This window comes from Frankliniella occidentalis, unplaced genomic scaffold, assembly GCF_000697945.3.
Source record: "Frankliniella occidentalis isolate FOCC.00 unplaced genomic scaffold, Focc_3.1 Scaffold6, whole genome shotgun sequence".
NCBI classification, from domain to species: domain Eukaryota; kingdom Metazoa; phylum Arthropoda; class Insecta; order Thysanoptera; family Thripidae; genus Frankliniella; species Frankliniella occidentalis.
This window is the reverse complement of record NW_026267136.1, coordinates 63,826-87,776: the sequence shown is the minus strand read 5'-3', so window position 1 is coordinate 87,776 and position 23,951 is coordinate 63,826. Positions and strand designations below refer to the sequence as shown.

The 23,951-nt window shown below is 37.9% G+C and overlaps 1 protein-coding gene across 25 annotated transcripts in view; it reads left to right on the top strand.

The window, feature by feature from the left end:
• The window catches only part of LOC113211476 (voltage-dependent calcium channel type A subunit alpha-1), a 201,110-nt gene that overhangs the window by 165,393 nt on the left and 11,766 nt on the right, over nucleotides 1–23,951 (top strand). For 14 of the 25 annotated variants that reach the window (XM_052272321.1, XM_052272319.1, XM_052272333.1 and 11 more), the window contains 19 exons: nucleotides 2,032–2,116; nucleotides 2,210–2,337; nucleotides 2,417–2,639; nucleotides 2,838–3,042; nucleotides 3,154–3,372; nucleotides 3,456–3,550; nucleotides 3,680–3,790; nucleotides 4,044–4,233; nucleotides 4,316–4,428; nucleotides 4,739–4,999; nucleotides 5,126–5,269; nucleotides 5,346–5,547; nucleotides 5,647–5,811; nucleotides 12,230–12,340; nucleotides 13,051–13,134; nucleotides 13,809–13,838; nucleotides 15,827–15,943; nucleotides 16,021–16,086; nucleotides 20,334–20,425. In XM_052272321.1, the coding sequence (XP_052128281.1) occupies nucleotides 2,032–2,116; nucleotides 2,210–2,337; nucleotides 2,417–2,639; nucleotides 2,838–3,042; nucleotides 3,154–3,372; nucleotides 3,456–3,550; nucleotides 3,680–3,790; nucleotides 4,044–4,233; nucleotides 4,316–4,428; nucleotides 4,739–4,999; nucleotides 5,126–5,269; nucleotides 5,346–5,547; nucleotides 5,647–5,811; nucleotides 12,230–12,340; nucleotides 13,051–13,134; nucleotides 13,809–13,838; nucleotides 15,827–15,943; nucleotides 16,021–16,086; nucleotides 20,334–20,425 (2,641 nt within the window). Of the gene's footprint in view, nucleotides 1–203; nucleotides 225–2,031; nucleotides 2,117–2,209; nucleotides 2,338–2,416; nucleotides 2,640–2,837; nucleotides 3,043–3,153; nucleotides 3,373–3,455; nucleotides 3,551–3,679; nucleotides 3,791–4,043; nucleotides 4,234–4,315; nucleotides 4,429–4,738; nucleotides 5,000–5,125; nucleotides 5,270–5,345; nucleotides 5,548–5,646; nucleotides 5,812–9,512; nucleotides 9,624–12,229; nucleotides 12,341–13,050; nucleotides 13,135–13,808; nucleotides 13,839–15,826; nucleotides 15,944–16,020; nucleotides 16,087–19,061; nucleotides 19,154–20,333; nucleotides 20,426–23,951 lie in introns of all 25 variants that reach the window. The other 11 variants (XM_052272310.1, XM_052272341.1, XM_052272298.1 and 8 more) reach the window with 7 other exon arrangements.

The window sequence follows — 23,951 nt, the reverse complement described above, 5'->3', positions numbered from 1 at the left end:
TGTTTAATACTAACATACTCTGGCAGAACATTTAGGAAAACGTTATTTTTATCTAAAAGCTCAGTTGACTGCATCTGAAGTTTTCCATTAAGTTATTATTAGATACGTTCGTATTAGATACCCAAAAGAGAAACCTTTGCTCTTGGAGTCAAACTACAATAACTAGCCTAAATCACGTTAAACTTTTTTTTGTCTTGTTTCAGTGGATAAAAAGGCCCTAAAAGGTATGATCAGTGAAATTGGAAAGAACCTGTATGGTTCTTCCATGGGTAGGATTCTGTGTTCTTTTGCTAGGCTGCTGTACAAATGCCTAATAACCCGAGCCTTTGGGGGGACAATGAAAGTTTATTTAAAACTGCGGGCATTGGTGTTTAAATGCTAATGCTAGTACTAACAGTACTATACAAAAATTCAGTTTGCCCCTTCAAGATAATTTACTTTGTAGAACACTAGTAGAATATTCGGTAGTCTAGATCTAAAGTTCATATGTTATACATGAAGGATTCTGCCCCTGCCTCAACGGTACACTGTTAAAAAAAGTTGTCTCGAGTATTCACCTAACTTTTTAGCATGTGATATAATTTATGTGTGAGTGCGTACCATCTCGAGAGAATAACTTAAAGTTATCCTCTTTTTGCAGTAAATCGTGGTTGTCCAGCAGCCTACCCCCTGTGCACCGCCCACCGCTGTCCGCCCCTCCTCCCCTTTTGAACGACTATTTTTCCGTAACCTTCCCCAGATTAAGCATAACCCCCTCTTTCCGCGGTGACTAGGAATTTTGTATTGTCGAATGGAAATTATGATATAGGTTTATTGGTACAGTGGACAAAACCATGTGGAGAAAGTAGAGCAAACAGCCCACCTTTCGTCAATTTTCTTGGTTTTCGCATTGTTAAAATCGGACGTCCGTACTACCATTTTGACCCACAAATATTTTCAACGAACCTTCGCCACACGGAACGTAGTTAATATCCATCCATTATAGCCATGACGTGGCGCAGTCCTGTTAGCCCAAGAATCAAATTCTACGTGTCTAAACAATTTCAGATTAAACCAGAGTTAATGTGAGCTTTCACAATTGCTTTTATCAAAATCTACCATCGCATCATTTGAGATTTTCCATTTAAACTATTTTGAAAATTAATAGAAAAAATATCTTTTTGTCTTACAAATTGAAAAGAGAACTTTATTCCATCCTCTTATCACCACATAGATGATGTATGTCAACTTACAAATCTCTTGCCACTCACCTTCCGTGATACTTTCATCACTCCTTTTTCACTCTTACATCTCGCAGTACTACATGCACCTAGGAATCTGCCCTTTGAAGAGCATACAACAAATATGAAATGTCACCTGTAGAAAAGTTCGTTTGGAGAATACTTTGGCATTGTACCGTGTACAGTCTGGGCAGAATCCTTCACATCCTACTATAAAGCCCAGTAAATATCATTATTATTGCATACTTTCAGTCTACTTTCCTCTGTGTTGGGAGTGATCAAGTTTTCCTCCTTGTCTCCTGTGAATCAAATTTTTGGTCGGGAGTAAAACTTTTACGTAAAAGTTATAATGTCCTGTATACCTGCCGTTTGCCGTTTAATCGTTCATTTCTCCAACCATTACAACTACCTTCAAATCATCTAAAAGAACTCTCAAATTACTTAGCAAAGTTGTGTTTAGAAGTTTCAAATGTAGAACGCTCAGCTACCTTAAGAGTGTGCCTTAGTCCTTGAATATTACTTAGTGAAAAGTTGAATGACGTTGTTGTTATGTGTAGACTCACAAGTACTATACCGTACTGAACTGTAAATAAAAGAAAATCTTTATCACAGCTAGAAATTATCTATCTAGATTGAAAGGTTAACATCTTTTATGTACTAACTATTTTGTTTGTGCTGTTGCAATTCTTGTCTTGAAGTACCTAACAAACGTGCCATCAATTAATGTTTAGCAGAAATTGTGTTATTTGCAACTTGCTTTTAAGGTGTTCGATGTAAATCGGTTATTATCAAATTAATCTGTTGATTACAGGCTACTCAAGAACCTCATATCTGAAAACAAAAGTTAAAAGTAAAGGAGCTTGTGTAGACTTTTGGAGAGCTGAGAAGAGGTTTAGGTTAGTAACAGTGCTACTTTTCTTTCTTTCCAGTATCTTAAATCATAGGTCATTTTTAGCGTTGTTTTTTTAAAACATCTTTATTTTTTGCAGATTTTGGATACGACATACCGTAAAAACCCAAGGCTTTTATTGGTTTGTCATTGTTTTGGTGTTCTTTAACACCGTTTGCGTAGCTGTTGAACATTACAATCAACCTCGTTTTCTTACTGATTTCCTACGTATGTTCCACCTTTTCTATACTTAACTATCTAAGTACATGCAACAAACTTACAATAATTACTTACTTTTATTTTACAGAGTATGCTGAATGGGGTTTCTTAGGACTTTTTATGATGGAGATGTTCATCAAAATGTACGCGTTGGGGCCACGTATATATTTTGAATCGGCCTTCAACCGTTTCGACTGCGTAGTTATCAGTGGATCTATCTTTGAAGTTATTTGGCAAAGTCTAAAATCGGGATCATTTGGGCTCTCAGTCCTCCGAGCACTCAGACTGCTAAGGATATTTAAAGTTACAAAGTAAGTTAATATGAACTTTCATGATTTGGTCAATGCATTTCATCTCTACTGAGATAAATTTTCTTCCTCTCGAAGAACTGGTATTTTCTTTAAATACTTTAATTTCAGTAATTATCATCATGCTTGCCCCATGTCGGTTTTTATGGAACACAAAAATTTAGGACAGTCCAGTGATAATTCTATTTTTTTTGTTTTCAGATACTGGTCGTCTTTACGTAATTTGGTCATATCACTGCTCAATTCAATGCGCTCGATCATCTCCTTGCTGTTCCTTCTCTTCCTTTTCATCCTCATATTTGCTCTATTGGGAATGCAATTATTTGGTGGCCAGTTCAACTTTCCTAATGGCACTCCACCAACCAACTTTAATACATTCCCCATTGCACTTCTCACTGTCTTCCAAGTAAGTGTGTTGCACTAATCAATCTTTCATCTTATCCAACTTTTTAAACTTTTTTTAAGTACAAACCCTGAATAACCAACTCATTTGTTTAATTGCAAATTGCTTGTTTAGATTCTCACAGGAGAGGACTGGAATGAGGTGATGTACCAAGGTATCCAGTCACAAGGTGGACCTCAAAAGGGTATGGTCTATTCCTTGTATTTCATTGTGCTAGTGCTCTTTGGCAACTACACCCTCCTAAACGTCTTCCTTGCTATCGCTGTTGACAACTTGGCAAATGCACAAGAGCTTACAGCTGCTGAGGAGGAGCAAGAGGAAGAGGATAAGGAGGTAATATTTTTTATTTACGTACCAGTAGTGATTTTTTCTTTGCATTTTGTTTCCACGTATAACCCGTATTTTTTTAATTTTAGAAGCAACAAATGGAACTTGAAAAAGAAATGGAAGCACTACATGGACCTGATGGTAACAAACTTGATATAACATCGCCATCTCCATCCCACCCACAGTAAGTATAAACGTGATCGTAGCGATCATCATCCTATGGCTTCAACAAAGAAGTTTTACTTAAGGACTTCATTTTTATTTATACACATTATTGTAAATTTGAAACACTTCTTTTCTATCTTATTTACAGCGGTAAAAAGGGTAAAAAGAATGACGATGACAAAAAAGAAGAGGAGGAAATCGTTGGACCCAAACCTATGCTGCCTTACTCATCAATGTTCATTTTATCGCCAACAAATTCGTAAGTGAACTAAAACCCCGTTAGCAAGATGCCTCATGCGACAAAAGCTGCTCCATTATGTTAATTCTTTGGCCTTCTGTGGCAGTCGTATGGTATCAGAAAAGTAATGCAAAACCCCTGTTAGAAAGCGATGGAAGTACGGTTTGAGCCGAGTCGTACAGCAGAAATTGGCATTTTAACGCGTTTTACATTTTCTTAAATTTATAAGGTGTCTTTTTATCTCTTATCTAACGTGTCTCGTCTTCATTTCCAGCGTTCGTAGAGCAGCTCATTGGGTTGTTAACCTTAGATACTTTGACTTCTTCATTATGGTGGTAATCAGTTTAAGCAGCATAACTCTAGCCGCAGAAGACCCTGTTGATGAAGGTTCACACAGAAATGATGTGCTGAATGTTCTTGATCATGTTTTCACCAGCGTTTTTGCCGTTGAAATGTTGTTAAAGGTACTCTATCTTGAACTGTTTAGATTATGTATTTTTTATGCGTTATGTGTTCTAATTTCTGTAATTTTCAACTCTTCACTAGATACTTGATTTAGGGGTTATTTTACACCCTGGATCATATCTTCGGGAGTTCTGGAATATAATGGATGCTGTTGTGGTCATTTGTGCTGGTGTTTCCATTGGTTTTGACCTAGCGTGAGTTCCCTTTGCTATATGTTGATCTGCATTCATTTCAAATTATTGCTTCTAAAAAGGTTCTGAAAATTATACTTTTGATAATGCCCCTGGGTGGCCCAGTTGCCGTTCTTCTGGTTATACCGTACCGGATGCAGGCAGGCACGTGGCTTGCAAATTCAGAAGGGGCTGTAGAGTGCCTCAGTGAGCGACGGCACGCATGCGCACGCCTGCTCCGAGTACAATATTATCAGAAAAAAGAACGGCGCTAATAGACAACCCTTTATGTTCTCTGAAAAATAACGCCTTATTTGATCTCTACCTTTTACAGGGGGTCTTCTGCCGGTTCAAATTTATCAACTATTAAATCACTAAGAGTGTTGAGAGTTTTAAGGCCTTTGAAGACCATTAAGAGAGTTCCAAAACTGAAAGCGGTCTTTGACTGTGTTGTAAATTCTCTTAAAAATGTGATCAATATTCTTATTGTATATATTCTCTTTCAATTCATTTTTGCCGTAATTGCCGTTCAATTGTTCAATGGAAAATTCTTCTGGTGCAACGATGAAAGTAAATTTACAAGTGCTGAATGCAAGTAAGTAGTAATGGTAGTAGTAGTAGTAGTAGTAGTAGTAGTATTAGTAGTAGTAGTAGTAAAAAGCGAGAACTGTTCGTTTTTCTTTCTGTGTCCTGTGTATTACCTCAAACGTTTACTTTTCAGGGGCTATTACTTTGTATATGATAACAGTGATCAATTGCCAAGAGCAGAAAAAAGAGTTTGGCAGAAGCAGCATTTTCACTATGATAATGTTATGGCTGCTATGCTTACTTTATTTGCTGTTCAAACTGGCGAAGGATGGCCACAGTGAGTATTTCTTCCTTAACACTTTCTTAAATACATCTTCATCAGTTTCTCTACACAAGTTTTCTGCAAATTTTAGGGTTTTACAAAATTCCATGGCGGCTACTTACGAAAATACTGGACCTATTCAAAATTTTCGTATTGAGATGTCTATTTTCTACATAGTGTACTTCATTGTCTTTCCTTTCTTCTTTGTGAATATCTTCGTTGCGTTGATCATTATCACATTTCAAGAACAAGGAGAAGCAGAATTACAAGATGGTGAAATTGACAAAAACCAGGTAGAATACCCATTTACGTGATATGCAGTAAATATTGATATGCTTTAAGTTAACTTTTCATACCTCTTTGTTTTCCTTGTTTTGTACCTTTCTATACAGAAATCCTGTATCGATTTTACTATTCAAGCCCGTCCTCTTGAAAGATACATGCCAAAGGAGCGGAATAGTGTCAAATATAAGATATGGAGGATAGTAGTATCCACTCCTTTTGAATACTTCATTATGATTCTGATTGTGTGCAACACTCTTCTTCTAATGATGAAGGTACGTCTCCCTAATTAATCCCTTTTTAAAATAATGTATTTTTTAGGTGTTTTGAAATGATTACAATGTACCTGACAATGCAAACTCTTTTGATCTCGATATTATTTAGTCTTGAGTTTGGTACACTGTGAAAAATATTCTCGTAAATTTACGACATTTGTTGTAATTTTGATTTACAAAATATGTCGTAAAACTAACGATAGCACATTCTTGCTCATCTGTCAATTCCAAGTCGATATTTCAAATTGTAATTTTACGACTCTTATCATGGAAAATTTTCCCGTAACCCGTACGAGTATTTTTCACAGTGTAAAATATATCTTAGGAAAGAGGTGTAACACAAAAATAGCTTCTCTTTGACTGAGCTGAACTTCATTGCTAAATTTCGAATCGTCTGAAGATGAACACTAAGGATTAGGACCAGGGTACATGGTTTTATGTGAACCAATCTTGTGTTTCATATTCTTATACCAAATCTGAAAGAGACTAGTGCTAGGTGTCAGTTAAGACTCTCCGTGCGTTGAGTTGTGTAGTCCAGAAGACTTGGTGTCCTTTACATTTCTTTGTATTGTAGGGATATCCCCTTAGTGTGACGTATCGCACCAACCGATGTAGTCTTCCAATATTATAGTTATTAATAACCATTCGATGGTTTTCGAACCTAAGTGAATCCCTTTTCTGTTGCTATGCACAGATTATCTTTTAACAGCATCATATTATCTGAATCCTTTTTACTCACTTGACGGCCTAGCACCTAGCGCTATCTGTCATATTCATGGCTATTTGGCACCTTTTAAATTGCTTATTGTTTTCTACTTGGTGCTACTAATTACATATTGTTTTACATCATTTGATTTTATATTTCTTTTATAGTTATAACAATCTTCTATTCTTTTAAATTTCTACACTCTTACTTCCTTTGTTTCTTCCGTCCATCCTTCCTCTCACCAACCTCTCCATCCTGGCTGCACCATCTTAAGGGAGTGCTGTCTAGAAGCAACAACAACCAGCAGACAGCAGATTTTAAATACCATCGAGTTTACTAATTTCCATTAACATTTCAGCATTACATCTTTTTTCTGTCTCTCCAATATTTATTTTCTGAACTTTAAAATACAAATGTGTGCCGATACGTGCTGAAATTAGGTGAAATAGGGAGGTGCTGTCGCGGCTGTCAGAACAGCAGGACAGCAAAAAAGCATCTCCGGATTGTGTCCATATTTATATTCTCTAAGTTCAGGAAAGTATATTTGAATATTAAAAATCCGATTGTATGCCGAAATTTAGACGTTGTCAAATTATCGGTATTTACTTACTGCTGTTTGCTGTCTGCTTCCAGACAGAGCAATCCCTTAAGTTGATGCAGCCCCTGTCTTTTCTTCTCGCGCTTTCTGTCACTCTGCCAGTGTGTGTTTCTGTCCCTCTTCTGTCATGCTCTACTTTCTTTCTGTCACCCTTTCCGTCTCTTTTTCATTATCTCACTTCTTTCTTTTCTTTCTCTATACATCCGTCACTTCTATCTCTATCTGCTGTCTGTCCTCTCAAGGTCTGTCTGCTGCTTTCTTGTTTTACCTTAGTCTTAAGTTTTCATATAGCGAAAATAAATATACGTTTCGTTTCTTTTTACTATTGTTACCGTTACGCATGTTTCTTCTAAATTTTTGTGATGTTAAATCCATTGATTATGTTGCATTCATGCACTAACTGAACTTAATGTCTGCTTGTGTTATTCTTATTGTCATAACTGGAAGCATGTTGAAGCAGTGGAATGGCTGGTCTTGTTCTATTTAATTTAGATGTGGGAGTGTGATTGTTCAGCATGTCATGTTTTAATTTCGTTTTCGTTCTCTTTGTTAAACTTGCATGTTTGTCAGGACTCATCTTTTACAAAAACAAAATTTACGAATAATTAACTTCTGGAGTATTAAAGATACAGTACATGTACCAAAACATGTTATTCAAAATGAGATTTAAAATCGAGTTTTTGTTTTTCTATTTCAATTACTTTATGGTAGGCTTATAAAATAATACATTTTGTCTTGTTTTTCGTAACTCATTGAAGTTACAATTTTGGCTACTAGCTTCTCTGTGTGAAACTTAAGTCATAAATAACTGTTCTTATATGAAATTGTCTCGACGAAAACATTTGAAAGGGTGTAGTCCATATAGAGGATATCTCTTTAAGGGCTGGCCTAGCGGGCAGACGAGCGGGTAAGCTCGCGCAAGCGGTGGTGGAGGGTCAAGTGGTTTGTCTCATGTTATTAAAGCATAATATGAGTCACTTGATAAAATTGAGCCGTCACTTATCATCCCTCGCTTGCCTGCTTGGCCGACAAGACATTAGCCTCAGAACTGGCGTTCTTCTGCTATAGTGCTACGGAAGTTAATTTTTTACCTCCTCAGTCTTTTCTAGCACGCTGCATGTTGAGCATGGGCATTTCGATGCCAATACAGGGCAGGCTGGAGTGGAGGGGGTATGCAGTCACATGTCTTGTTATTGTCTTGTATTGTTATGTCAATTGATCATGGTTCCCACAAGTCTGGAAAACCTGGAAAGTCCTGGAAAGTCCTTGAAGGTCCCGGAATGTCCTAGAAAAATCGAATTTCTAGAATTACATTAAAAGTGTATTTTTAATTTTATATCATGGTATGAATTTTCGAATTCTGACGTGACAATGTGGAAATCCACATAAGTTTTTGATGCTCCCACCTAGAGTATTCCGGGGGGGGGGGCAAGAACTCTGGGAATCATGTGTACACCTGACGGGCAATCATCATGATAAAAATGGTTCAAAATCAACAGACATCGCGTAAAATGAGCGGGAAACTAGTGGAACTGGTACAAATTAGTCGAAATAAGCGTTTTCTGCCAATAGAAAACCTAAGGAATAAACATAAGCGGACTGGAATCACTGGGAATTAAGTATTTCGGGAATCATGTGTACACATCAAAAGAGAGTTATTGCCCCCTCGGTATTCCGTGAATTTTAAAATTATTTTTAACAGTTTTATCGTTAGGTCTCACCAGTCCCTAATATTTTATTGTAAATGGTCATGGATATTTTTAAAGTTTAGTCTGGCAAGTCCTGGAAAAGTCCTGGAAACGCCAGGAGCCAAAATGTAAGAACCATGATTGATGCTCTACTCTTGATTTTATTCTGTCTTTTCTGATTGCCGGTCTTGCTTGCATGAATTAATGCCAAAGATGCTAAATGGAGGTTTTGTAAGAGTTTCGAAACAACTAACGATCGTGAACTTTTCCTTAAGCGAATAATTTACGGTGTTTTTAAAGTAGATTTGGGCGTAGTTATGGTATAACTTTCCAACGTCGCTATCCATGACTTTAATAAAGAACACAAATTCATTTATTTGAAAACATTCCTGATTGGGATCTTTACATTGCCGTTTCACACCTCCATGGTTTTTGGTTGATTTTTGTCAACTTTTCTATTATATTTTTAATGAATCTATGTAATTCTGTGCTTAATAGTGAAGCTTCTGCAACTCCCCACGTCGTGAATTGGATAGGTGATTCTTTTCACCTCCAATCTGCTTGAATTCCTTCCTTGAGTGCTATGCTGTACTTGTTTGTGTGCAAGTGTGAAAAAGAAGTGTGCGCCGTAACATTTACTCTACTATTGTAATGTTTTGCTCTCTCGCTCTGTCGCTCACCAACTTATGGCGGACGTGACATCACATAGGTTCACAATCAAACGGACGTGTTCAAGATAACACTGCGCTACATGAACATTGGCTTCACCAGCATGTTTACCATTGAGAGTTTTCTCAAAATTGCAGCATTTGGAGTGAGGGTAAGCTACGCATTTGAGTTCAAATCTTATGTTGTCTTTCTTTTTCTTTTCTAAAAAATAAAAAGCTTTTCTTTCTGGAGACGTTACGCCCCCTTTTTCGTTTGTGTTGTTGGTCAGGGTTGAAGTAGTTCTCATGGGTTGTAAGTTCTTAAGACAAAGTCACTTGCTGAAAAAAGACCAATTAAAAGATGTTTTTTCGAGTTGCTTGCTTTAGAAAGTTTTCCTTCAGAATGCAGTCCTTTCGAAATGTGTAATCAGAACTGTGGACATCATACCATAACTTGTGGTTTTAGATATACTATTAAGAAGAATATCCTTGATAGCTTTTTGGTCATATGACTTCTTATACTTTTGAAAGTAATTATACGTCTGTATTGCATTAGAAAGGACTGCAGGTCTGAGCTCTACAGTCCAGTGTCGTTCAGGTAAGAATATTTCGTCTTTTCCAACGTTTCAGCATTATGATAATTTTATCAGGTATGTAGTGCCTCAGTGTTACTACTTCAGATGCTTTCCTTCACATACACATCTTACTCATTTAGGTTGAATAACATTTTCGAATCTTTCCTAAAGTCTAGAAGATTTTCTCATAAAATTACTAGATACTTTCCAGCCTATATTTCCCTTCCGCCTTTGGAAGATGCAGACATTGTCCTCTGTCCATTCTAAAAAATTGTTTGATGATGAACTGGAAAGTCAGTGCCAGGGAGGTTGCAGTCTTTCGTGGAATCATTTGGGGATTAAAAGGCCATAAGAGATAAGATGAAAGAGATAAATTTGTTTTGTCATATGTACTAAAATTGTACAGTATGTAGATTGCGTATGGTGCAATGCATCCTGTTAAAGGTCACATTGAAGTTAGAACTGCTAAAACCTATGGATTGTTGTGACTTGATCGCATTTTCATGGCTTGACATTATTAAGTATATTATTATGTAAAATCTATCGGAATCAAAAAGGCATGAACTAAACACCCAGCCACCATAATTTGACATTGTCGTGGTTACTAGCTGTGTACAGCCACTTGCCTTCTAAAAGTCATTTCAGTTTGCAAATTCCTGAGGACTGTTGCATGGACTACTTTAACACTTGCATGACCTTTGATTTTTACTAAATTACATCTAGTCATATCCATCTTCTCTTAGGACGTGCTGGAGACTGGAGATGGCTAATGTAATTTTACTAAAAATAAAATCTGTCTGAATTGGCTTTTAACAAGTTATGTTTGAAAGTTGCATGGCGGAAACAATGTATAATTGGCATGTGTGTTGCATGTGGATGGGAACGTATGTCGGTGTGTTGTGGTGTGCTTGTGTCTGTATGTGCATGGACATTACACAGCTTTGCATGTGAGTGTATCTCCATCTTGTGCATCTTGGGAATGTTTTGCATGACGTGCCAATAAGCCATGAATGATACGTAATGATTGAATTTTTAAAGGAGTACTGTAACCCTCATCATTGCTGTGCATTACCCCTCGTGATTTCGTGTACTTGAACTTTTAGAAATGTGTGTTGATGCATATTTGTAGCAATGAAAAACAGCATGGGAACTGATTCTAATGATTAGATGGATGTTTTGCAAAGGTCAGTGTGCAGTGCATGGTGTAGGTCGACACTCGAGACACACATAGAAAATTATGCACGATGCACATCGATAAAATGAAGAAGAGTACTATTATGTTCATGTTTGAATGTTTCATGTCTGAAGCACGTAGCCCTAGGAATGTATGTATTTTACTTCAACTAAACTGTAGGATTATTTAGCAAATGGCTGCAAAATTTTGGGTTCAGAGGTTTTTGATAGTGAACAAAAAACAGTGCTATTCACAGCATGGAAAACTTTACCTTCATGTTAATCTCGTATCCCTCACTAACTTTAAAAACCTACATCGTTTTCTAGTTCCACAGTGTAGCCTTTAGTTTTTTTCAAATAAAACGAGTGACGTTTCCTGAGTAAACTAGCTAGTAAAGCATTACATTCTTCCTAAGATTCTACCTCTGTTCCGAAGTGCCCCTCCTTTGGGCCAGATTTTATGTTTCCCTTGTTAATATTGTCTGGGATCGAATTAAGTACCAGCTATTTCTTTAGAGTATTTAGTGGTAACTGTTCCTTTTTTAATTATGTTATCTGGAATCTCCCTTTTAATTCGTTTGAAAGAATTCTCTTTACCCTTACACAAAGTATTAAATAGATTCATAGCTTTATGGTAAAGTTACACTATTTCTAAGAAACAAACCTCTAGCTTTCATACCTGCACATCTAGTTATTTACCACTAGTCAGCAGTTGTAGTTAATGTCTTCTGTTAGATATTGAAGGACACCTTGGCATCTCGGACATCTTATCTTTTTATGTATTTTCACGTTACATTCTGGGGAATAACAAAAAGTTGAACTTATCTGACAATACATATAATGTTTGCGCAGCTAGATATATAAATCTGGAATTAGTGTATATTACGTTCTGCAAGCTACGTCTTGCAAGGTTAAAGTCAGTTTGTGTACTTGCTGTGAATATAGTTGTAGTCTTAAAAATTTATGTGGTTTTATAATGTAAATTGATGAGTTATTGTTTTTGTTCCACGCGTGATTCTTCTCCTGGATAGTTCCACGATGCGCCAGCCCTGCTCCTCGACATTCTCACTCTTATGAACTCCATCTTCACATTTTTGTTTCTTCTTGAGTGTATACTAAAACTAATCGCGTTTGGATGTAAGGTAATCTAAACTACTTTTCCTATTTAATTTTTTTTAAAGGGGTAGCGAGGACAGATCATGACTTGTCCTTTGAGATAGTTTGAACTATCGTTTGGAGTTTCAGTAACCAGGAGAGTCAATGTAAAATGTGATAATAGGTATAGTTTGACACATAAGGGAGGGGTTGTATAAAGTTTGGTCGAACATGGCGGTTTGCCGTTTTTGCCTGGTACGTACACCAAACCCACTGCATTCAGCACTTCAGCCTTGTTAAATTTTTTACTGCCAAAAATATCACTGATAGATGAGGACTTACTTTTTACGTCCCATCTGCATGATTATACTCCAAGTTTTGGATAAAACTGTTAATTTTACTATAAATTTAAAAAAAACACAAAACAACTGCTTGGTAAGTACAATGTAGAAACTTACAAGTAATGTAATGTTACAGTAAAATATTATTATTGAAACTTTTATAATGAAAATAAGTCTTCTTGCTTTTGCCTTTAAATATTCCTCTTGAACAATAGAATGGTTCTAATTATTCACTTTTGAAGATGGTCATCTTTTTTGTTCAAAATGACATCTTGCTGTTTGACCGGAGCTTGTATCACAGTTAACATTACATTTTTGATCGGAGTACTTTAGACTAATAAGGATAGCCTTGATTAAGTCATCACACAACTAATTCTTCTCTTTCTGGTTTTCTGTTTTATTTTTTCTCTCCTCAGAATTACTTCAAGGATGCTTGGAACACATTTGACTTTGTCACTGTAGTTGGCAGCATCGTGGATGCCATGGTTATTGAGCTTGGGGTGAGTACTTTTTGATATACTAGTTGTTAACGTTAGATATATAAGCAAGTTTTACACAGCTAAAGCAAATATATAAAGGCGAACAGTTTTGACCTTGTCAACCCATGGACTACATGGACAAATGGTATATTTTCTATGACAGTCTGTGATGACAACAGAATGATAAATTCTGTTGCATTTCCAATGCTACATGGGATGGTTTCATCAGCAAAGTGGTTAACTTAAGATTTGTTCACATCATTTTGTAGGCCATTGTAGTTTTACATTTCTTTCCAAGTTCATGATGCACATACAGACTGTAGAGTATTCTTCGTACATTTACATCACCATCAGTTGCACAACATGCAAATACACAGTAACATGAGGACATTGCACACTGTCCTCTTTGCAACCGATCAACACTACAGTAGAGTAAACAAGAAAGAGCATAATAATTACCATAAGTAATTCTACTTTTTAGACTTGCATAATAGGATGCAAAAGTGGAGCATACTTGCATTAGGTCACTAAAGGTTTGGATCATTCAGAGACTGACTGATTTTGGTGTCCAAAGTATGGATCATTTTCAGTAGATGACCACTCACAATGGCGAATTTAAAACACGTTTCTCCTCACATTTTAGTACCTCTTACAAATAGGTATTGATAAAAGTATCTGTTTTTGGTTTCTTTCAGGAACTCCAAGATAAGGCAAATATCACCTCGGTTTGTTTTTGTATCGGTTTCTTAAAGAATTCCAGAGCCCTGTAAATTTTGCAGTGTCTCTTTTTGATTTATCTCAGTACATAGTTATTAGAACTGTTCCTCCAAATTTGGGTGGTATTATTACCTTCTTTATGTATTTAATTTTTTGAAAGAGAACTTTCGGTACAATTTCATATCTTCAAAGTTGTTAACAATTTCTTCCTCATCCTTTTTGAGAACCCAATCGCCTACTGGAGATAGGTCAAGTAGAGACCGTTACGTTGTATGATCTGGTTATTAGCTAGAGCCTTCTAATTTCTGTATTTGTAGTTAAGAGTGCAGGAGTCAGCGGCCTCACCAACGCCTGCAGTAACTGCAACAATTGCTGGGTTACAATCGTCCCATGGCCTTTAATAACTACTTCTTTCCGTTCATACCTGTTTTTTTTTCTTCTCTTGATTTTAACTCTAAAACATTTCAAATTATTCATGGGGTTGTACGAGCCAGTAATTCGTTGGTTGTGTGCGTGGCATAAGTGAGAACCCCGCCGCATAGCAGTAGTGAGCTAACAACACACAACACATCGCACAAAATTGCAACTGACAATTTTACTCACTGTAACACACATGCAATAGCCACATTATTTGGTGTCTGTGGTTTTAGAGCTTTCCCTTTTTTGTGGAAGTACATCACAGTTTTTACGAGAAAACGTGATGTACGCCCAAGTTTTAGCTAACGGGCAACTTTGTCTTGTTTTTATGTCTTGGACTTATTTCAAGTGAATTATGATTAATTCACATAACGTTTTTCTAATCTTGAACTCATTTATTAACATTGAATCCATTTTTGGCTAACACCTTTTTTGATTATATATCTATTTAAAATTTTTACCTCACTAAACTTGGTTTTGCAAAGGTTTATCACAGCTAATCTCAAAAGGTTCATTTACATTCCAAGCTCACTGTGTAGCACTCTGTACCCTGATACATCGCTGATTGTTGTTTCCTACCAAGATAGTGTTTCTTTTATTACACATAGTACAGTTACAGTAGGCATTCTCTCTTTCAATGTTAGATGTCTTGTCAGTTTTGTTTGTTCAAACTATTATATTCATGGGCTTCGTTCTGACTTCTACTTCTTTTAATTTTTCCTTCAAACAGTTAGATTTGTTACTAATTCGTATGCATCTTCCTACACTACGTTTTAAAGAATCAATCAAAAAGTTTTCTTGTAGTCAGGCTACAAACTACACATCTTTTCCACTTAAGTTTCAATCATAGGACTTTTTCATTTTAAAATAGAATCTTAATAGTTTGCATATTTTATGTAACAAAGCTCTTCGCGAAGTCTGTCCCTTATCTATGTCTTTGAACTATCTGAACTTGCACTATGTAAGATTAAAGAAATGCTTGCTTTGTGACATTTCACAGCTGTACATAAGACGACCATCCTCACAAAATTAATTGTAGAGTGGTAGAATCACACTTTAGTGGTTTAGTCTGTGAAATAGTTCAGTGCCACACGTATCAGACTTTCCATCATGTGTGTTCTGTGTTTATTACCAGTAAGTGTTTCCCAAAAATGTGTCCTGGTAATTCTATATATCAATTTCCCCACCCTTAAATAAAATTTTGCGTCCTGTACCAATAGATTTCGTTTCTCTTTCCCTTCAAAATGACAAAATTATTGTGTGGCTGTTTTTCCCAGAGCTGGTGTCCTAATTGCAAATGTTGCATAATAGTACTAAATCAATATTTGTATAGGAATGGTATTTAGTTCCTTTTTTATTTAGAAACTAGTCCCTAGAAGGAAATAAATTGCAGCGGAGTAGGAGTTAATGTTTTCCTTTATCATAACCTTTTTTCATATAAACAGAATTTATTCTAGCCTAGTACTGTTGTTCCCCGGAGTAGACAGAAAAATCTTTTCCAGGCATTTCCTGTGTTAGTTGGACGTAGGGAATAGTTCGTAACATTACATGTACTAACGTCTCTGTTCTCTGTTCTCAGACTAATTCAATCAATGTTGGATTTCTGCGCCTTTTTCGAGCCGCCCGCCTTATCAAACTTTTACGGCAAGGTTACACAATTCGTATTCTGCTGTGGACATTTGTTCAGTCTTTTAAGGTAATTCTCTATCGTTTATATTAAGCGATGTGTTAAATACAATCGTAAACTGATGAAAAACCTTTTTTTATGAATAGGCCTTGCCGTACGTCTGCCTGTTGATAGCCATGCTCTTCTTCATCTATGCCATCATAGGAATGCAGGTATGTTTTTAATTTCCAGTCTAGGGTTCTTCAAGCCATCCAGTCTCTTTATCAAAGTCACACCTCGTTGGCTTCAAAAAGAATCGTAACCCCCACTTGAGGACCCAACTTGCCAGACCGTGCCAGGAAACAAGTGTAACTGATGGCAGTGCGGAGAACTATGGTACTTCCCTAGGAGCCAGGCTCGACTACAGCTCTCCACATACCCGCCAGTTACACTTGTTCTCATGTCTAGCTTGCCGTACTTGTGTCGACAAGAGGAAGTTACACTTTTTATTTTCCAAGCCAACGAAATCCCGTGTTCTGAAATCTTCTCAATATTCTTACATCTTTCCAGAAGTGTAGAGTAAACTGGATTGTGTCTTAGTGGACCAGCAATGATTGCTTTGTGAACCTGCTCAGAGTACATAATAGTTCCTTGCTAAATTCGCCCGGTCGTAAAAAAAATCCCCGTTAATAATGGTTTTAGATCTTATTGTTACTATTTACAGGGATTTCTCTTGTCTTTCCTTCTCTGTCATGAGGCACAACTGTTTCCCCTTATAATATTTTCGGTTCGAATTTCTTTATGAGCTGTGTGTATCACCACAAAGAGAACTTCTGAACGCGTATCCAAAACCTGTTCTCTAGGTCTTCAGTACCTGAGACTGTTATGCTACGTTTGCTTAGGACACAGAAGGAAAGTTCAACAGTGACTGATTTTAATGTTTCATAGGGAATGATTCAGATGAATGATAAACAAACCAACAAATTGTGTTCTGTATGTAGTATTAGTAGAAATGAAGACGAATTGCTGACGAGATGACTTACTATAATTTAATTAGTGTGCATTATTTAGTTGGTCAAATTTCAGGATGTTAAATCTGTTCAGAGGATGTTTTGTGTTGGAGGATAGATAAATAGTGACTTTAAGTAATTTGCTCTTCTTTGACTTTCTTAATTGTTTTATCGTAGCTTAATCTAGTGTTTTCGATTGGGTGGGTTGGGGTCTAATCAGTAGCCCGACGCTTAATATGGCATGTCGGGATAGCCGCGTAAGAATTTAGCCTGACTTGTGACAGATTCTGAATCAGCGGCATTTGGCTGCACTTCACACGTTCGCATTTAGATCAGATCCCCGTACCAGCCAGGACAGAAAGGGGGGGGGGGGGGCCGCGACGGCACCTTGTGTTGCTGTGTGGGCATTGCATGGTGATTCCGCACAGTGCTTTGTGAAAAATTTTTGGTCCTGAGCACCAAACATTTTGTCCCGAAACCGAAAGTTTTTGACGCAGTGTAAAGTTGTGCCTGGGCAACAAAGTTTTGTTGCCAAGCATTAAAATTGTGTTGCCACGTACAGTAATTTTACCGGCGGGAACTAAATTTTTTGTCCCAGGAACAAAGTAGGACGCACTAAACAACCATCTAGTGCCTGGCAGGAAATTATTTTCTTAGCAGTGTGGCTAGTTTTTCCCTCTTCCATCTGATGCCAGTGGCTTATGAGTGTAACAAGGACAAAGGTGTCTAGCGAGCATCACTGCAAACGCCATAATCGCCTAGCTTGCCAAGGTTTTGGCACTACTTTTTAAATGCCATATTTTGGGCGTCCTTCGGCCGTTATTTCACAGAATTTAACGCCCTTTTGAAGTAAGCAAACTTTTGGCTGTGGGCTTTTTAAAAGACGAATTTGGCAAGAAATAATAAAAATGCAAAACAAAAAAAAGCAGTGTTCAAAAGACGGCTAAAAGAGTTTTCGCTGTGAGACTCAGGGTGTCTCGCACCTGGTAGAGACCAACATGGTGTGTTGTAAAGTCTCACACCAAATGGTGTAGGACCATTTAGCCTCACACCAAATTGTGTAGGACACTTTAGCCTAACACCAAAAGGTTTGAGGCTGTCTCACACGTGAGTTTTCGGAGTACGTCATATTTTCTTATCTCGAACCCTATGCAAGTGGTGATTCCGGGTGTTTGGAACTATCATTTCAGGATCTTTTGATTGGGAAAATACTCTTGGGAAGTGTAGTTTGGGAGGTTCTTATTGGGATTTTAAGAATAGGGATATAAAATTTTGGAAATTTATCAACTGGGAATTTATTTTTGGGAAAAGGGGGAGACAACAGCCAAAACTTGTCAAGCAAAGAGAAGCGTAAATTTAGGCAAGCTTCGCGACCACGGCGCTTGGAGTGGATACCTGCCACCAACAGCACGCGTACGTGACAAATACAGCTGCAGTCGGCCTCGCGTGAACTTTGAAAATTAGGTGTACGTGATTTAACCAGCTGCAAAATAGTCGCCAGCTGGGTGGCAGACAGTGGCGCGTGGTTTGCATAAACACAAACGCAGGGACCGCCTGAGCTTAAGAGAAAGGAGTAAGGAAAAGGGTTTGGGGGCTACTGGTAAAGACAGTCAGGGGGGCTGTCTAAAAAGTTAAAATAGTTATTGGGCAATAAATCACTAAAGGTAGGTGCACGCTCGGAATCGGAGTGGGGTGCCCACCAGGCCCTGGCACAGCGCTATGTCTTTTTTGCAACGAGCGAGCGCCGATTTCAAACCAACTAGATCGAAAACACTAGCTTAACTCATAGGTATTTGGTCACAGTACTCTTATTATATTGATTTTTCGGAGAGGTAGTTTTGCTGATGCTTTATGGACTAGACTAGTCCTTTAAGAAATAGTCAAATTAGAGGCAGCAATCTTTACTCTCATCCTCCTGGGCTAGTGTTAGGATCGTCGCATCAATGTTTTTTGTCTACATGTATATTATAATATAAATAATTATACATATTTTTTAAAAAATGATTTACCCTGGGAACAAAATTTACCAATTTTGTTGGTAAAGATATCTCAAATTTATTTTGAAGGAGAAACCTTAGCTTATTTCTAATTGACAATTGTGCTCTATCTAAGAGTAAATGTAGTTGATAAAAAAGAGCGTGAGTGGAAATGGGCATTTTTATCATCAAGAATTGTGTTTCACGCCTGCCCTATTCAAGGTGTTTGGGAACATGGAATGTGACCCCAACTCGGCCTTCAATCGTCATAACAACTTTCAGACATTCTTCGGTGCTCTTTTACTTCTTTTCCGGTGAGTGAGGTGCGCGGTGGGCAAGCGTGGACCATTCCCTTTCCCCTGCCTAGAGCTTGTCGAGTCAAAACTGTAAAGCTGCACCCAAAAACAAACCGATAGTTATTCTCAATTTGTGTGCGGTTTCTGTCACCAATTTACAGTTGGCTCGATTTGCCTCTTACATCCTCAACCCAATCCTGCAAAACCATTTCCATGACTCTTGCGACTTGGTAGCTAGCAGCCGCATGTCTCCTACCATTCCTAAATTATGGTCCTTCTGCCCGCCTCTCACTACCGCCGCCATTGCTGGGGTCTCCAGGCCGCTAAACCAAATGCCCATTGCTTTGGACCTTAGCTCTCGAAGGGCCAAAACCTTGCAATTTCAAGGTTTCCTCAGAGTAATTCAAGACTTTTTTTCTCAAATTTACGTCAAGAATTTTAAGTACTCAATCCAAGACTTAGGGCCTTTGGTCCCTTCTGGGACAGCGGTCTCTTGACTTCTGAAGGAGCAAATGGCATCACATCCAGTTGTAGTGCACTATTGGAGATGCCATTCGCATTATGGTAGTGTGTGGTGCGCTGCCCTGTCCTGTGTCTAGTAGCAGAATAGTGCTTGGTCTGAGTTGGATGTCTACTTACTGTACAGAATGCTCAAGCCCAAGGCAACCGCCGACTGATATGAATATTTGCTGTGTTTCGTGCTAATATAATGAAGTGTAAAATCATCTCGCATACATACAAATGGCGGTTTCCTCCACGGCAGGCAACTAACACTAATGTGTACTTGTTGATGTTGTTGTTGTTTTGTTGTGTGTGCTACGCTTTAGCAGGAAATCTAGTTCATCCCATGCATCTCGGACCCATTTAACCTCATCATACCACATAGAACTATGATGCATTGAAGAGGTTGGCGCAGTGAAAGAGACACTTAAATTGTTCAAAATGGACTCACTGATTTATTTTTGTCTTCAACCTTTCAATCTAATTGTTCAATGAGATAGGCATAATCACCATGAAACTTTGTGACTCTAGAACTGCGCTGTCACTCAAACTGTGGTAGCTTAGAGCAAGTCCGTGTCGTGTCAACGTCAGCCGGTAGATGTACCATGTAGGATGAGTGTGTAGATGCTGCTGCATTGCCTGTTTGTTAATGCCACCCTTTTCTCCACATGCATCCGTTTGGCGTCATCCATCGCAGGTGTTTGGTAATATTGCACTCGACCCTGAAGGTTCTATTACAAGACACAACAACTTCCGCAACTTTGTTCAGGGCCTAATGCTACTCTTCAGGCAAGTAATCTTGCGCTCTTTCCTTTAAGTCCGTACAACATACAATGTGCAAGGTATCATAATGGTATTGATTTCTTTTGCAACTTTCCCCATACATGAAGGACAGATATTTCTATATTATGTACACATGACATTTAGATCACAATAGATAAGATATATTAAATACTTTTTAATATTCTAGTTACTTCTCTTAGGATGTTTTACTAGGCCTTTTTAAAAGTTAAATAGCATGACTTAGGATTAAAAATTCTTTTCATTCATTCCTTTTCGCAAAAATTTTACGTTAACTGCCTTTACTGAAAGACTAACTGAATCTGTCTTTGTGTGTGTTAATGTTTGCACTTGCTTTAATGTCAAACTAAAAAAATCACTTACTTTAGAGAAAGCTAAGAAACTTTTTGAAAAAAATTTAAGTCGGTTCTGAACGCTTCTTTTTTAAGTCTTTCCCTAAAAATATAACTGTAAAACAACACTACAGTTTTAACTGCAAAGCTGAAGTTTAACCGCCGGAACTATTGCACTAGTTGTAAAATAATGCAGTTGAAACTGGGTACTTTAAGTTTTGCTGTGAAAAGTGCCATGTTGTAACACCGTGTTACGGATTGGTCGGGTTCAGATCTCGCACAGAACCCGACTCCGGCGAGTCGATGAGCGAGTCAGACTGCCTCTTCTGTCTCTCTCTGCAGTCGGCTAAGCAGCCAAATCAGGTCGGCTCGGGTTCGCTCTTGGAGGGCGTCGGGTCGGGTGCGACGCGCGAATCCGACCGATCCGGAACACTGTTGTAACATAGTCAGATTTGCGTAGACTGGAAGACGCAGGGGTCCGTTTCTTAACAAGACGTGTTTTCTACTCAACATAAACGGTAACGTTACATACTGTTTGCGGATAAAGGTTAAAATTACTCGTTTGACTTAAAAAAACGGGCCTCAGGGGCGTAAAATGGGGCGGCTGAAAGGGAGGGTGTAGGGCAAGCTGCCTACATACAGGGGTTTTGTAGCTCATATTGGCTACCATTTAGGCTGCTATCTAGGGCCACCACGAGCTCGATCGCCTCGCCCCCTACTCTTCCCTCCTTAATACGCGCCTTCCGCGCCTGCACCATCGTACATTCGATGTCTCTACTCATATTGCCCCCTCGTGCAATCAAGTCGGGTGTATTTGCTGTAGAGATCGGTTAAACTTTACATTTTCTGGATTGCTTAGCAGGGACCCCTTACTTAACGTATTGTCGTTACTTTACAAGTTCCCGGCACGAATTTAATGCCCATAATAATTTTGTTACGTTATTGTGACGTAACTTAATTTTAGCCATTTACGTTACACAGGAGGAATAACGTATTTAATACAGGAATTTTTTAACGGTCTTTCGGTGCAAGGGTATCGGCTTATAGCTCAGGAATCGTGAACGTAGGATATTGGGGAGTATCTCGCAGGGCTAACGAAATAATAAATGAGTAACTTTTTTGTAAAACTATATTTCTTACTTTACCGTTATAAGTTACGTCTCGTAACCCGTAACAAATCAATTTTTTTGTATTGCGGTACGAGGCACTTAACGAGAAACTTTTTTTTTTTGGCAACGAAAACTTTGTTAAGTTACGGGTCACTGGCTAAGGAGCGTTCAAGTGTTAAGTTATGGACCTCTGGGAAAAGAAGGATGGGAGAAGGCACTGGGGTTATGTGCGAGTGCATGACTTGAGGGCGCAACCATTATGCTACTTTTTGCACTAATTCGTATTTACACATAACTTTGGCACTTAACACTCACAACAATCACAAACTACTAGGGGAATAATAGTAAAAGACCTACAAGCAAACCTTAGGAACTTTTATCTGGGTGGCCACGCGAGAAAAATATTGCTGCAGGTAAGGTGAGGAATATTGATCGTGGGTCAGGGCAAGTGACATTTTCAAGATTCTACGGGGCTTATAATATTGCTTAAATCATACATTAAGAGCTCAGTTAAATTGAATGGAGAGTCGGGAAAAGGGCAAGAAATTAGAAAACTCAGACGCGTGGCCACCTTGTTTTAGAAGCTTTTGGAGTCCTTCAGTTCTATATACTAAACTATACTTCTGCATGCAGCTTTTATTAAGAATATAAATCTGTTATGTCCCTTAAAAACACTGTAATACTTTGATGAACCAAGTTTTCTTTTTTTGCAACTACCGGTCGTTAAAATCATTATTTCAATTATTTTGTTTGGCCTTATTTCGCCCTTTTTGAAGAAAGCCCAGCCACTATGCTCTCCTTTCATTTTGTGTAGACATCTTAACCAATTTACATTTAAATGTGAGATAATTCTCTTTTGATTTATTTAAATGGCCCTCAATATAATTTCTTTTACCATTTGCTGTAAATGACGTTCCCGCCCATTTTCCCAAGAAGTGTTTTTCAAAAATCATTTTTCTGATTTTAAATCTCGGGCTGAAACGCACTTAGTTCAACCGTCTGTTCCAAGACTAACGCACCTCAGCCACACCCTCCAAATGCCATGCAGCTCAGCCTCTCAATCAAAAACTCACGCAGTTCCCCGCTCTGCTCTAGGGCGCCAAACAGCGTGCCTTTCGGAACGCATAACTGAACTGCGCCTTTCAGTCAAAGGTGCCGTTTTCTCGACTCGATCTGCCCCACAAAAATTTCCAGTCAGACGTTTCCAATGAAAAATATTTTGTATATATATAGCTTACGTGAAATTCCTGTAGAAATTCTTACAAAATTCTTCAAAACTTTTGTAAAGCTACGCGGTACACGGTACACATATTTAATTTGTTAATGCACGTTGACCTACGTTTCTATCTAAAATAGCACAAAGACTGTTAAAAGAGCGTCAGGAATTGCGTACCGGAGTTTGTTTTTTTTAAACTTAAAGGCGCAACTTCTCTTTTCCTCTTTCGAATAGTTACCTTTGCGGAAGGTGCGTTGTGTGAGCATTTTCGTTTCGATAGTGTAGAAAATCTTAAAAATTAAAACTTTTCAACCACGAAGGATACTAACAAACAACAGGACGGGATAGAATTAAAATTTAATCCCACGTCTGACTTGGAATTCCTTTGCAAACAACGTTACTTTTTAAAAAGCTTTGTTGGTAGTAAAAATGCGTTGGAAAAGCTTTTACAAAAAATCTCATTGAATATCATGGCCGGGTCTTGGATCTTATGGAGAACGCCATTGGCATCTAAAACTTCAGTCTTGAAATTCAAGGAATTTGTTTTACTGTGTATCGGAAAAAAGGTTTAAAGAAATCTTGAGAATTTTTAGTGATAACTTGGAAAACACTTTAATTGGAAAAAACTATGAGTGAAATGACCGGGAACCTATAAATAAATATATTGTTGAAATTCCGAAAAGTCTGTGAAGAGAGAAGAATTTTGGCTAAAGCTGCTTTTCCATTACTCCTCTCCCCTGCAAATGTATATTTTTTACTGTGATGGCTTCTTGCTTGTGTTTTATATATGTATATTTAGAGAGGGATTCTCTCTCTCTCTCTCTTTCTCTCTCTCTCTTTCTCTCTCTCTCTCTCTC